Source organism: Bombus vancouverensis, chromosome 10 (genome assembly GCF_051014615.1).
Source record: "Bombus vancouverensis nearcticus chromosome 10, iyBomVanc1_principal, whole genome shotgun sequence".
Classification (NCBI taxonomy): Eukaryota; Metazoa; Arthropoda; class Insecta; order Hymenoptera; family Apidae; genus Bombus; species Bombus vancouverensis.
The window spans coordinates 6,272,127-6,285,437 of NC_134920.1; the positions used below are offsets into that span (position 1 = coordinate 6,272,127).

Consider the following 13,311-nt stretch of genomic DNA (forward strand, 5'->3'; position numbering starts at 1 on the left):
ATTTCAAATCAACAAATACTCACTTGAGTGAACTTTTTGGGTAGACACTACCCCACTGGGCGTAGACAGGAGATTGAAGTGCGGTGGAACGTTTCGTTGAAACGCGTGGACCATCCAGTTGTCCAATTTTTCGCGATCACCAGGATTAAAGCCGAAGGTCTACGAATGAAATTCAATTTTTACCAGATTTGAATCTATTTGGATAATCATAAGAATTTCGAATTTAATCTATCAAACTATTATTCGCATTTACCTGGCACATAAATTCTAGGGGATTGTCATGGGCTCTGAGGATTTGATCGAGTTCCCTGAGCCTGCTCTCGCATTTTACTTGCCTCACACCAAGCGGACAACCATTCTTCGCTATACGAACACCGACCAACATCGATACCTCTAAACATCTGTCGGGAATGGAGAATTGCAGGGCATAGGGATTTCTTCGTTTAACGTGGGCGATGTCAATCGCTTCGCCGCAGCGATCCACGATCACTGATACATTGTCCTCAGGTCGTAATGGGTCGTTTAACAACGCGATTATCCTGTTATGACCCTGAAAGTATTTATTTTCTTTTTATATTAAATTTATATTTTTTCTTCTTCTTGGAAACACACTTAAACCCAGGAACTTCCATAATCAAGCTTGTTTAAATATATATGTATATCTGTAGCGATTACATGTATACAAGATGCAGGATTGAAAGTATCATACAAGCAATAGAAGTATTTTTGTTCTTTAAGTTGATAAAATTTTATTTGAAGTTAATGAAATCGTTCGCTGCCATTTAGCTTTTTGCTTTAATTCAACGAAATTGTCTGCAGTGATTTACCTACCAGCTTCACTTTTTTCGGATGAACCGAAAAGGCGGTTTTGTCGCTCCTCAACGCAGGAGGCGGCATTGTGCCAAGAATTCCAACCGCGGCACCCAGAAGTTCACCAACGAATGTTTCGTCCTGGTCTTTCACGAAGAATTTTCTCCACTGATTGTATGAGACCAGAATCGACTTGTGGACGTCGCTGATGTGACTATCGTGGACACCCAACATCATCGCTAGTACTTTGTCGGCGATTAGCTGTCTGGAGAGATTCGTCGCGTGTTCTGGCCGAGTTTGCACTCGTTCCAACAATATTGGACACACGACGACGATCTGCAAGCGAGCCGATCGAATCCTCTCCTCGGTGCCAGGTTGCATCGATTCTTCGATTGTCACGTGACGAACTCTGTAATTTCCGATTTGATGGAGAAATAGTTAAAGAGATGTGATTAAAAACTTATCAACGATGATGGAAACATAGTTAGAAATTATGAAGTATGAAATTATGTTAGAAATTATATAGAATGGTTATACTTTGCAACGATATAATAGAAATCCATTTATTCGAATGTGAATTCTTATTGTATGCACGAAAAATCCTAATGAAGAAATTCTGTATGATATGAATCGTTTGTCAATAAATTCATGAAACTAAGATCTGCTTACTTAAAAGGCGGCCGGCCTTGTTGCCTGCTGATCTGCTCGAAACAGGCAGTGAGGTAATTGACCCACAGACTCGAAATTTCGCTGTCCTTGCTCGACACGAACAGTACATCATCTTCGGGATGTGAATCGATCTTCGACAGTCCGGTCGCTGAACGAGATCCTGCAAGAATTTATTTTAATTCCTCAAACTTCGTCGTACGTTCGTCTATTCATTTTAATATTGTAAAGACAAAGCAGGTTACTAATTTATAAAAACTAAATTCGAGTAGAGTAATTATACAAAAAAGAGAAAGAAAAAAATGGTAAAATAACAGCGTAAAATAAATCGATAACTCCTGCTATTTACACCTGGTCTTAATTAACGATCAGGTTAATTTGTACAAGCCATTAGCGGGAAGGCACACCTTGCTTTAGTTTTCTCCCCCGGCGGAGTCGCGTTCAATTTCGCTTAATGCGGCTCGCGACACGCGACGTTAATGAAATAATACCCTTCTAATGCGTTTGTTCCGCATTATTTGAGAAAACGACATCACGGAGATGTCTGATTAACACGGGCGAACGCCGTCACGCGAAAATCTTGATGAATCATCAGTGATGATCATCGTGATAAAATAATAATATACTTTACTCCGCTTAATTTCGTATAACTCGTTAATGATATGAGTAGAGATAGTATCTTTCAATTTCATTGAATCTTTTCCACGTCAGTGCTTGATTTGACAAGAACGTAAAAATTATTATTAATCTCGTGACCCACTCACAAGATATCAATCACAAGCTGATCAATTTCGTTTTCCGAAAATTTGTGAATTACAAAGTATGTGATTGATACTTGAATTGGTAACCTTGAAATATGTCGTGGAACAGTGAACGCGCGAAACTGAGGCTCATGGCTTATCTAAACGTTTCACAGCAGTCGGCAGAAAGAGCAGCTCGTGAGTTTATCGAGCGTACAATGGTATAATTAATGGGGTCGTCCATTTTCCATAACCACGATCGTTTCTTGTACAACGGGGCTTTTGTGCCGGTTGATATCGATATCTGACAGAAACCGACTGGAAACGCACCAGGGCTTATGATCCCTGCATCCCAAAATAACTAGAAAGAGTTCACTTTCGTTCTCTTTCTTCTTCTTTCTCTTTCTTTTTCTTCTTTTCCATCCCTTTCGATTATAACACCCTGTCTATTATCGATTGTCGTTCGACAGGTTTCATAAAATAATTGAACTAAGCTCATAAATGGTAAAAGATGGGACACTGTATGATGTAGGTAAGATGGTACGTATAAGGTACGTTTACTAACTAACGTAATTTAGTTAGTTTTTAAATAAAGTAAAAATAATGTAAATAGTAAATTAGTCTCCTAAATAAAACAAAAGTTTTTTTTATGAATGTCAAAATTCCGAGAAACATGGAAGTTTTATTTCATTTGTGAATGAAGAATTTTGATGACTTAAAAACATATTTATTCAAGTCTTTACATATATCAGGCACAAAGAATAATACAACTTTCTCCTTCTCTATTTTCCTTTCAATAGAAAAGTTATTTTCCGTTTCCTGCTGTATAGAAAAATAGTAAAACTTTATTCGTGCCTACTGTGCAGTCTGAAGAGAGAAAAAAAAGATTTGAACCTGTAATAATCAATTATTTTTTATAAATTTGGTATATCCTTTAAATTGAGGAAAAATAACGAAGTTAACAAAATAGTTTCGCCAATAGCCTTTAATTGTACAACTGTATTCAACAGCAAAGTTATCATAGTGCGAAACAAATAAATATAAGAGGAAAAACTGAGGAGAATTATTTTCAAAGCACATAGTTGTATAATGAGTAAGGATTTAAAGATGCATCGGAATCGAAACGATGATGGAGTTATGGGAGAATGGAAAGCTTCATAGCCTTGCTGGGGTACGAAGACTCTGAAAATAACCGGGCACGGGGTAAACTTTCATTTTCTCCCCTATTCCTCTGTACGCGCACAGTTTTCCGTGAAAACCGCGGACAAATAAACGCACTGTTAAGAATAGAAGAACACCATAGCCGGTGCAAAGGGTTCGTTTCCGTGTTCGTAACACGTGGTTTCCATCCTGAACACATAATGTGATGCGAACGTCAACCTTTTCATCGAGTCGAACTGGCCTAAACTTTGCTCTCTCGTTAAAAGAAAAAAGGCTTAGATAAAAATAATATTCCTAACTTCTTGTCTCTATATCTTCTCATATTCTTGAGAATTCTTTTCAGTTATCATAGATGGATTATTCATATTACTGTTAACATTTATTATTATTTCATTAATACTCGATTATTATTGTTAATTTTTTAAATGAACATATTAAAATAGCAGAAATTTCTCTCAATTACTAAACGAGTACTCTGTTTCGAATATGTTATATAATAATGGAAACGAAAAAGAAAAAATATATTTTCGTGGCAAGAATATTCCTTTTCAATTATAAACGTATTAGAGGGGATTGATGATTGAAAGATCTTCCTTCCCGTACTTGGCTTCTCTAGTCGCCATGTTGGCGGTTCTTGCGTTTGCTACGTGACGCGCGTGGCTTCCGTTTTCGGCGTATCCGGTCTTCCACCGAATTAATAGTCGCAAACGATTAAAGTCGCGAGCCGTTATGTGCGCTCTTCGTAACACGATCCTGGCCTGCACGACAGGAAGCATTATAACGGATGTTTTCGAAAAATATAATTCCGCTATTGCACTCTCGAATCGACGTCGATCGGCTTTCTACTCCTTTTATTCTCCTTCGCGAATTAAAAAATTGTTGAATTCTGTCGAAATTTTTCTTTCTATGCACTTTTTACTCGATTACGTCGCTGTTTACTTTTACAGCTTTGCATATTCTTTATAAGGACGCGTAAGAAGTAGAACTTGATGAGTTATCAATATCACAATTATTGCAACTGTGCAACGATATCGTGGTACTCGAGTGAACATCAGGCAGAAAGAAACTTCCCTTGCAGCACACCCTTTAATGCATTTCTTAATATACTTTCGTCCAAACAGACTGGCTATTCGCGTACCTCGAGATCTTTAATTTACCACATCTACCTACATTTAATATTTACTGCAGTCTCTGCAACTACTCTCCGTTCCTGCTGAATCCTATTTCTCGGATTTAAGGCAAAAATATTCGATGTATCTCCTCCGAGCATACTCTTACTTTTTAATTTACTATCTATTGTACAATGTGTGCAACAAATACGAACGAATTATTTGTCAAAAATTGTGCGATAATGTTAATTTAGAAAAACTATTATGATCCCTTCAAAAACTATTATATCCATTGAAGATACGAAAGATCCGTGTTTATACTTCAAGTGTACGTAATTTTTCACGCAATAAGAGCCAAACGGAAATATTTGAAGCTTCCACGAAAGAGTAAAAAGAAAGCATAATGTATAAATCATTTTGACAAAAACCAGGACTCTGAGTTACCTCCTAAGTCACGAAACTTTTTGCTGCGAGATGCGAAATAGGAGAAATAAGTCGAAAGACACGGGCGTACATAAATTACGAGCAAAACGAGACACTTACGCGTGATGTTGGACAAATCCAAGAAAGTCGGCCGGTTTCGTCGCCGGGACCGTGGCGTTTCGCACGTGTTCGCCATATTTTTCTGCGGGACAAACTTCTCGGCCATTTCCTTCATTCGGTTTCTTTCTCGCGCGTGCCGTTTCACCCTCCAAATATTCACCAACACGAATTATTCGCGTATTTACCACCGATTCGTGTTTTCTTTCATCGTCGATGATGAAATGGAAAGGGAGAAAGAAATAAAATGAACTGTTCTCGAGAAGAATTTCACTCAAAGGACACGGAGGATCGGATTGAACGAACACCTTCGATTTATCGTCGACGACTGACCGGTTCGAAAGGATCGATTCGATACGTGGAATGACCATCGTCGAATTCGAATCGTTTCCCCCACCAATGATCGACGTTCGCGTCATTGTTTTCACGTACGGACTCAGAAATTAGACGATGCCTATAATTATGATGGACGAACGTGGAATATTAAGTATACGAGTGTCTTCGTTTGTTTTGGATCTGAACGGTTGCCAAGGGATGGAGACAAAGTTCTGTCACATCTGGGGATGTGGCTTTTTCTCCTTGCTCTCTTTTCTCTTCTTTATTCGTATATAAATGTACTTCTTTTTTTTAGGAACACTGTAAAAGAAAGAGGAATTCGAGAAGAATTTTTACGCTAATTTTATTACAAATATATCGGAAAACCGAGGCTGTATTCGCAAATTGGAAGTTGTTTCGATATGTAATTCGGTGATTAGAATATTGAAAGAAAGAATTATCGTTCATCGAAAGATAAACGAAATCTTTGACGCGTCTAGCGTGTAACAATTTAAGAAATTCAGAAATGCGTACATTCGTTTGAAAATCTTTTAATAGCTTACAAGAGCAAATTACAATTAAAATTGGAATATAAAATTTCGAATAATGTAACAGAATTAAACACTAAAATAATATATGTATGTAAATATTAGTGGCGATAAAAGTATAAATATTAATATTACATAAATATTAATAGGATATTTGAAATGAAATTTATCGTTGATAGTTTAATCGAAAAATCCGTTGAAGCTCGTCACATAGCACGATAGATGGTAGGAATAAGCGATCGTGTAAAGAAGAAAAGGCTAGAACGTCGCAAAGATGGTGGCTGGCATTTGTATTCGGCGCGGCGCACGGGTCCCTGCATACGATTAGCATATACTGCATATCCTGCGCATCGGGTGCATCAGGACGACAACACGCTTTCGAATGCACGAAATTGTCTCCGTCGGGGAATTCTCGAAGGACGCTTTATAAATAATTTCTACGAATTCTCAGATTTCATCCCCCGTTCGCTCGTCGTTTGTCCTTCGTCAACACACCTATCTACGTCCCTGATAACTAAAAAACAATTCTGCGGTTTTCGCTGGATAAAACGAGGAATACGCGTGTCCTGTTTACGAGCGATTCCTTTTCAGAATTATATCTATATAGGGTGTTCCGAAACACGCGGACCTAATAATATGAGAGTAATTTTAGGACACGAAAGAGGAAGAAAATTATTTGATTCGTCCCTTGAAAATGGAAATAAATTATTATTCATAAATATTGTTCGATGTTATTAACTATATCAAACATGATCTCCTTTCTTAGCCGTTTTCGCCTCGTAGTAATTTTTAAATATTAAACTGTACTATTTTACTCAACTATTTAGAATCGTTGTTAGAAATCGTGAGTTGTATTTGAGTTACTTATTATTTGATTTTAGTTTTTAGATATACAAACTAATAAACTGACCGCAGAAAGACGATCAATCGATCGCCTCGATAGCTAAATTAAATATTTTGGATTTTTAGTACAGTGCTCAATTAAAGTTTACGGTCCGTCTGATGAAAACTGGTATATTTGTATTTAATTCGTCGAGTAATGCTAGAAAGTATAATAGACTTTATATAAGAAAATATATTTTCTACTGTAAAACGAAGATTAACCTAGACCTTTCTGAACACCCTATATACGCTCTTTCGATTAACGATGAGATCGATTAGCGATCGAGACAGTCTATACATTTTTTATTGGCGTCGCACTGGCGCGTCAATAGCGTCAGAACGGTTCATTAGAATTTTTAATTCAGCTATTGTTGCGCATGATGATTTTGGACGCTTTTAAACGCACCCTTATAACGATATATGGAACACTGGAGCACATTTGTAAACAATACAATGGATCGGTTATGGTCGAGGAATTTTCCTTCAACAAAATTTCGTATTGTTAATATACCTCTATATATAATAATCTAAAATTAGACAATTAATAATTAAATACAAAGAAAATAATATTACCAAAGTACTCCATGCTTCGTTTCGCATAATGATTCTCTTCTTTGATCTTCATTTTCCCGATGTAATATCTCTTTCACAATTGTTAATCGTCGAGTCTATGAATTTTCAACACGAACACATCGTACCAATCATTTTACACCCCATATAAACACGTCGCCTTCGGATTTGCACGAATTTTGTACGTCACCGTGAAGAGTTTGCTCGACACGTTCCATTCGATGCGGAATACCAATGATTTTTGGTATGGGGAAAAGTAATAAATCGAAGGAGAAAAAGGGAGAACGAAGATGTCGATGGAACGGACGAAAAATGGTAATAGAAGAAAAAACAACGTCCTCCTGCAGCGCGGCGCGCCTCGTCACTGAACATCATCTCGAGGGTTGATTCGGGAGATGCGTTCGGGGAACTCCGTGGATCGCGCGCATGCGTGACCAGCTGCGCTTAGATCTGCGCAGACGCCACGTTCAAATATTTTGGGAATCCACGTGGTTGCCTCGCGTGAGAACCGCGGCACGCGACGCGAAACTTTAACGTTCTCATCAATTTTAGAATTACAAAGCAGAAGTAATTTCAAACGTGTAATACAATTTACATTTTGCGCTAGAGTGAAATTAATTATTCCGTATTACGGAGTTAAACGAGCACGATACACGTCGTGATAAGAAACTAGAATAATGATCAGTTTCCTAACCTATCTTTTAACCATGTTCTTACACGAGATTACATATTTGGTATTAAGTACGATATTTTTGTTTGTTCTTCATTTTAAAAGCGATTATTATCGTGCAATTAAATTAAAGTTACGAAGAACGAGTCGTTATATGAGTAGAAAGATCGGCGCTTCGTTTCGAAAATAAGATCTGATAGCGATCGCGCTTTGTCTACTCGGGCTGGCTTAATTAGTCATTAATTGAGTTAATTAAGAAAGAACCGCGCGGGTATTCCAGGATCGCTTTACAAGACGACTCGTCTTCGAATGAAACTCGCGTACTCTTTAGCCTGCAATTGGTGCGCTCTTTTCGCGGACTTCGCAATCTCTCGAGATAAGGAAAGACGCGCAAGCTCACACATCCTAAATAAATAGTCTGTGACCCTAAACAGGAACATGGTAATCGCGATGCAAACATCCTTCCCAATTATTGCTAAATTTTTTTATGCGTATTCATTTTGTATGATACACGTTAAATGCAGAATTATGAAAATCGAGAAGATACTAGGAAAATTTTTTGATACAAAAGCAAATAGAAATACTCGCCTACATATACAAATGATGGTCTTCTTGTCTAATTAATGCCCATTCATTAGTACCAATTTATTATATTTTTCATGAAGTATGTATATAGTTCTATTATCGTTAGCATAAATCGACTAGACTGAGTACAGTATTTTATAATAAGTACTTGTATTATACTACAACGATTTTTACTTTTTGTTAGTATGGTACAAAAAATACTAAATTCATGAAAACTCTTTTACCACTGAATCATACTACTTTTAACGATATCGCCCAAGTGCCCATTTTTTTCTCTTTCCTCTCCCTTTAATTTCCTTCTTTTTCCACAAATTAAGTTCTCCACGGAGCACTTGACACCGAGATACAAAGAGTGCTCACATGTGGAGAGTTGAACCACGCTTGCCGGCGATTTTCTCGACGAAAAAACTTAAACAGGACGTCCATTCACGGCGAAATCGAAATTCCAGCGAGTCGCGTTTAGGCGGCTCCCTTTTACACGCTCCTATTTCCGTTGCCGCTGCAAACCGTCTGCTAGGAGGTTGCACGACGTGCTACTACGTTTTTTCTTCGCGCAAAGGCGTCTCGTGCGCGATGCTTGTTCTCCACTGACGCAATAGCCAACCGTCTTACGTATAATTTTAACGAGAATTGTTGAAATAGTTTAACTAGAAATTTTTTGCAAGAATAAAAGATTAAAAAAAAGCTAGAGAATTGGATTAAAAATCTTTGTATAAATTTGAAAATAAAGCTTACTCTATTTGATAACATTATATACGTGTTAACAAAAAAAGACGAATGAAAATTTGTATAAAAGCAATGTATTTGAATTTTGTACTATTTATTTCTTATGAGAAACTGTTCCAACATCTTTATGAAAATTTAGAAAGAGAATTTATTCTATTTGGAAATACAAAGTCCGACAAGGAGAAGTAGTAAAAGCGGATAGATTTGTTTCAAAGAAACATCTACAAAGGAAGATGCAATAAAATCATCATAAAGGCAAGGGTTTCGTTTTAGAAGGATTCCGGCAGGTTTTTAAAGGACACCAATTACAGTATATCGCTTCCGTTGGATAGCGTTTCCTCCCATAGAAAACGAACGAAGAGGTCGTCTGATGTGTGCCCGTGGAATAACAAGGAACGGGAAAATAATTGCTTCCAGGTATTACTTGGCGGCGGAAACGACGAAGACTACTCCATTAAAACACGATTTATCTCTATCAACTACGTATGCGTGGTTTTAAACATCAGAAAATAAAATCTAAATATTAAATGTATAACAAAACATAACATAATCATTTCTCCAAACAAATTTTTTATTCAAGAAAAAAAAATCCTATCGTCAAGAAGCAATTTCTACAAATGAATCTCTCTCAGAGATAGAAAGTTACTCCTTTTTCTATTCATGTAAGAAACTTCATTACATTCATTCAACGTAAGAAACAAGAAAAATCCCCCCAAATATTTCTTCGACTACAAATTTTTAATCGAAGAAAAAAAGATACCCCAATTTCTCTAATCTAATCTATTTATCGTCAACTACTTAGTACAACAAGAAGTTAGTCCCTCGAGGGGAAAGGGAGAGAAAGAGAGGGAGAGAGAGAGAGTCTTTCTCAGAGTCGGTATGTCAGCTCTTTTTTCCCTCGTTCAACGCAAGGAACATCTAGGACAAGCCTCTACTTGTTACCTTGAACTTAGATAAGCGCCCCTTGGGCTCGATTATAATTTGACGAGCGTTTAACGTGCGTTGAACAACGGCGGCTGTCCGACGAATATTTTATTTGACAGTCTAAACGCGATAGTAATTCGTTTACGGTCGATGCTCGACCCTCGCGTAACCCCCTAACTGAGAAATTGGGCCTCTCCAATTAAGGAAACGGTCGGGGAGAGAAAGAGAGTATGTGCGGCGTGCGGCCGCCGTCCGAGTGACCGAGCTGAGAATACGAGTCTTAAGGTCTCGGAGCACGGCGTCGCGGCGTCTTATTGCGCGTGTCGCGCATAACAAGTTGTGTACCACGTTACTAGTATGTCAAGACTATGTTAGGCTTCAATGTTGAGGTACGCAGGATTAATGGTTTGGATTGAGATTGATAGCAAAGTTGGTGGAAAGCATTCGATGTTTATGGGAACGATAATTTGTTTGTTGAGCTGGTAACCGGGAATTTAATGTTACATCGGGTATCGTATTAAACGGGTGGTATTTTGAAGAAGCATAGAGAAGATTTTCGTCCCTTATTTCTATTGGGTTGGAGAAGTTTCGAGCGAAAGGAATAGAAAGAATGTAACGCGAAGGTAAGATAATGCAGCGAGAGAGTGAAAAAGCATGTAAGACTTGAAAAATCTCAGCATGTTTTGAAAACTGAATTACTTTCTATCGCAGTATTTTCTTTACACCCTTGCTTACTGTATGAAAAGAAGAAAATTCAAAACACCGACGATTCGTTTTGGATTTTTATTTCAACCTAATCCACCTCTTAATCTTTAGCTAACCGCCAATTAGCTGACGGGAACTCGTATTTTAGCGTGGTCATTATCGTCATTCAGAAACGCGCATTAAAAAACATGCAGTGCTCTATATCACCGGTCTCATGCAACAACACAACTATGGGATATCGCGATGGATACGAAATTAGCGACTTCTCCTCTCTTTCTTTCTCCCACTTTTCCTCGATAATTAATCGCTTACCGCAAACGGTTCATTAATCGTTCGTTTCGCGTAACGCAGCGAGACGAGACGGGCGCGAAACGTTGTGGAACGTGAAAATTTATCTGCCATTATATACTTCTAGGCGAGAATTTCCACGAAATCAGAGGCAAACTGGCGACGCTTTATCAGTCTCTGTCTCGGACGAATTCGTAAACATCATCGTTCTTCTCTTCGTTTCGCGCAATTGAATTGTTATTAGAGAAAATTGTACAAGTTACAAGTTACCAATACTAATACATTTTACGTAGGATTTATTGGACGAAATGTTTTAAAATTATAAAGAAGAAATCTCGTGATTTATAACTTGCGGTTTATCGATTTACTGATATTACTATGTAGTTGCTGAATTATTGTCCAAGTCCTCTTGGACCTGCAACGTCGAGCATTGCAATGATTATTTAATTAAAAAGACAAAGATTATTTATAGAGAAAAATATTATTTCATTAAGAAAGAGAATTGTTTGCACTCGTCTGTTCACATATTATATTTTATATTCCAAACTGTTGTATATCCCTTTGCGCAAATTATTTCGTATAATTAAATGACATATATTTATATGTCACGAATAATTAAGTAACACGTGTTTACGTGTTATGACCATTTTAATGTATATCTCAAATCCACGCGTTTGTCTGGCACAAATGACTAATTACAAATATGGGTTACAGACGATGCAATATCAGTCACATCGAAATCCATGTCTTTTTATAGGCGTTTCCATAGAATTGTAATAGACACAAAAGATACATGAATAATCATTGAATGCATTGGACTTTGACAAAGTTTCAGATAAGGAGAAATCTCAATTGTTCTGTAGTAGACTCCTAAATCATAATTCATAACAATATCGTAAAGCAAATATAGCTATATAACGAAAAAGTAAACATAGTATTTAAAAACTAACGATTTAATATCACTACACCAACTACTCTCATTTTTTCAAGAAATCCTTCAAAAATCTCAGTCGATTATTCATGATCAGAACATATTCGAAGAAACAAACAGCTCGAAATTTCGATATAGAAAGATAAATCAGAAGAAAATGTGGAAAATTTGTTGGCAGAAATCCTCGAGATGATAATTGAATCTTATTACCTGGTCTGAATTAAAAGAAAAGATCAGACTATTACGTACACAAAGAGAGCCGCGTGGTGCTGAACGCCACTCGACGTCTTGTAATTAGTCATATTTAGCAGCGTCGAGAGATATAAATCGCGAATTCGTGGAACCAGCGAACGAAGGCCTGACAAGAAAAAGGGTTTCTGGCGGCGCGAACGAACGAATTGCAGTACACAGCTACGACAACGCGTCTGCCGACGCGTTTCCTATGACATTCTTTGTGGTGATGTCGTTGCGTCGCAGAGTTGAGCAAAATTGTACTCGGATAACTGGTAACGAATAAAGATAAGGAATAAAATTTGTTTCGCCAATAATGACAGAATATCTAATCGAACAAGAATTTATTCGATTGAGAAACTATTCGTGTAAGAATTTATCCGAATAAAAATTTATTCGGACCACTTTATCCCTTTAAGAATTTATTTCGATAAAAAATGTATCTATTTTGAGTCAGGGATGGAGAAAAAGTACTGTACGTGAAATATATCTTCAAGCGCAAATTGTTGTAATATTGGCTCTCACGACTAACTTCTTCTTCGGCAGAAATGAAACGATGCGTTTTACTCTTTCTATTATACTTCTTTCATTCCCACTGTCTCAGTAAAAAGCTCGTTCTTCTTTTAAATATCTCCTTAGAAGCGGTATTACGAATTTCTAAGATTTTAATGGCACGATTCCTCCAAAGAAACGAGAGGGAATTGAAGACGAAGGAGACAGCGGTGACTGTAAATTAGGATTATCTGGTTGGCACTGATTGAACCAAAAAATCGCCGTGGCCCTTATTCGTTAGAACTATCTCGTATACAGGATGCCGGGAGTTCTCACAGATATAATTTATCTATGTTACTCATAAATTTCCACGGAGATAATAAAGAAACCAATCCTTCACCGGAATTTCTCCTCTCGA

At 37.3% G+C, this 13,311-nt stretch overlaps 1 protein-coding gene across 1 annotated transcript in view; it reads right to left on the reverse strand.

Moving 5' to 3' along the window:
* Positions 1 to 13,311, reverse strand: part of stumps (DBB domain-containing protein stumps) — a 45,464-nt gene that overhangs the window by 5,704 nt on the left and 26,449 nt on the right. Inside the window, exons 6-9 of the mRNA XM_033336121.2 lie at positions 1,480 to 1,639; positions 832 to 1,219; positions 254 to 550; positions 24 to 159 (exon numbers count right to left, since the gene is read on the reverse strand). Of these exons, the coding sequence (XP_033192012.1) occupies positions 24 to 159; positions 254 to 550; positions 832 to 1,219; positions 1,480 to 1,639 (981 nt within the window). The remainder of the gene's footprint in view (positions 1 to 23; positions 160 to 253; positions 551 to 831; positions 1,220 to 1,479; positions 1,640 to 13,311) is intronic.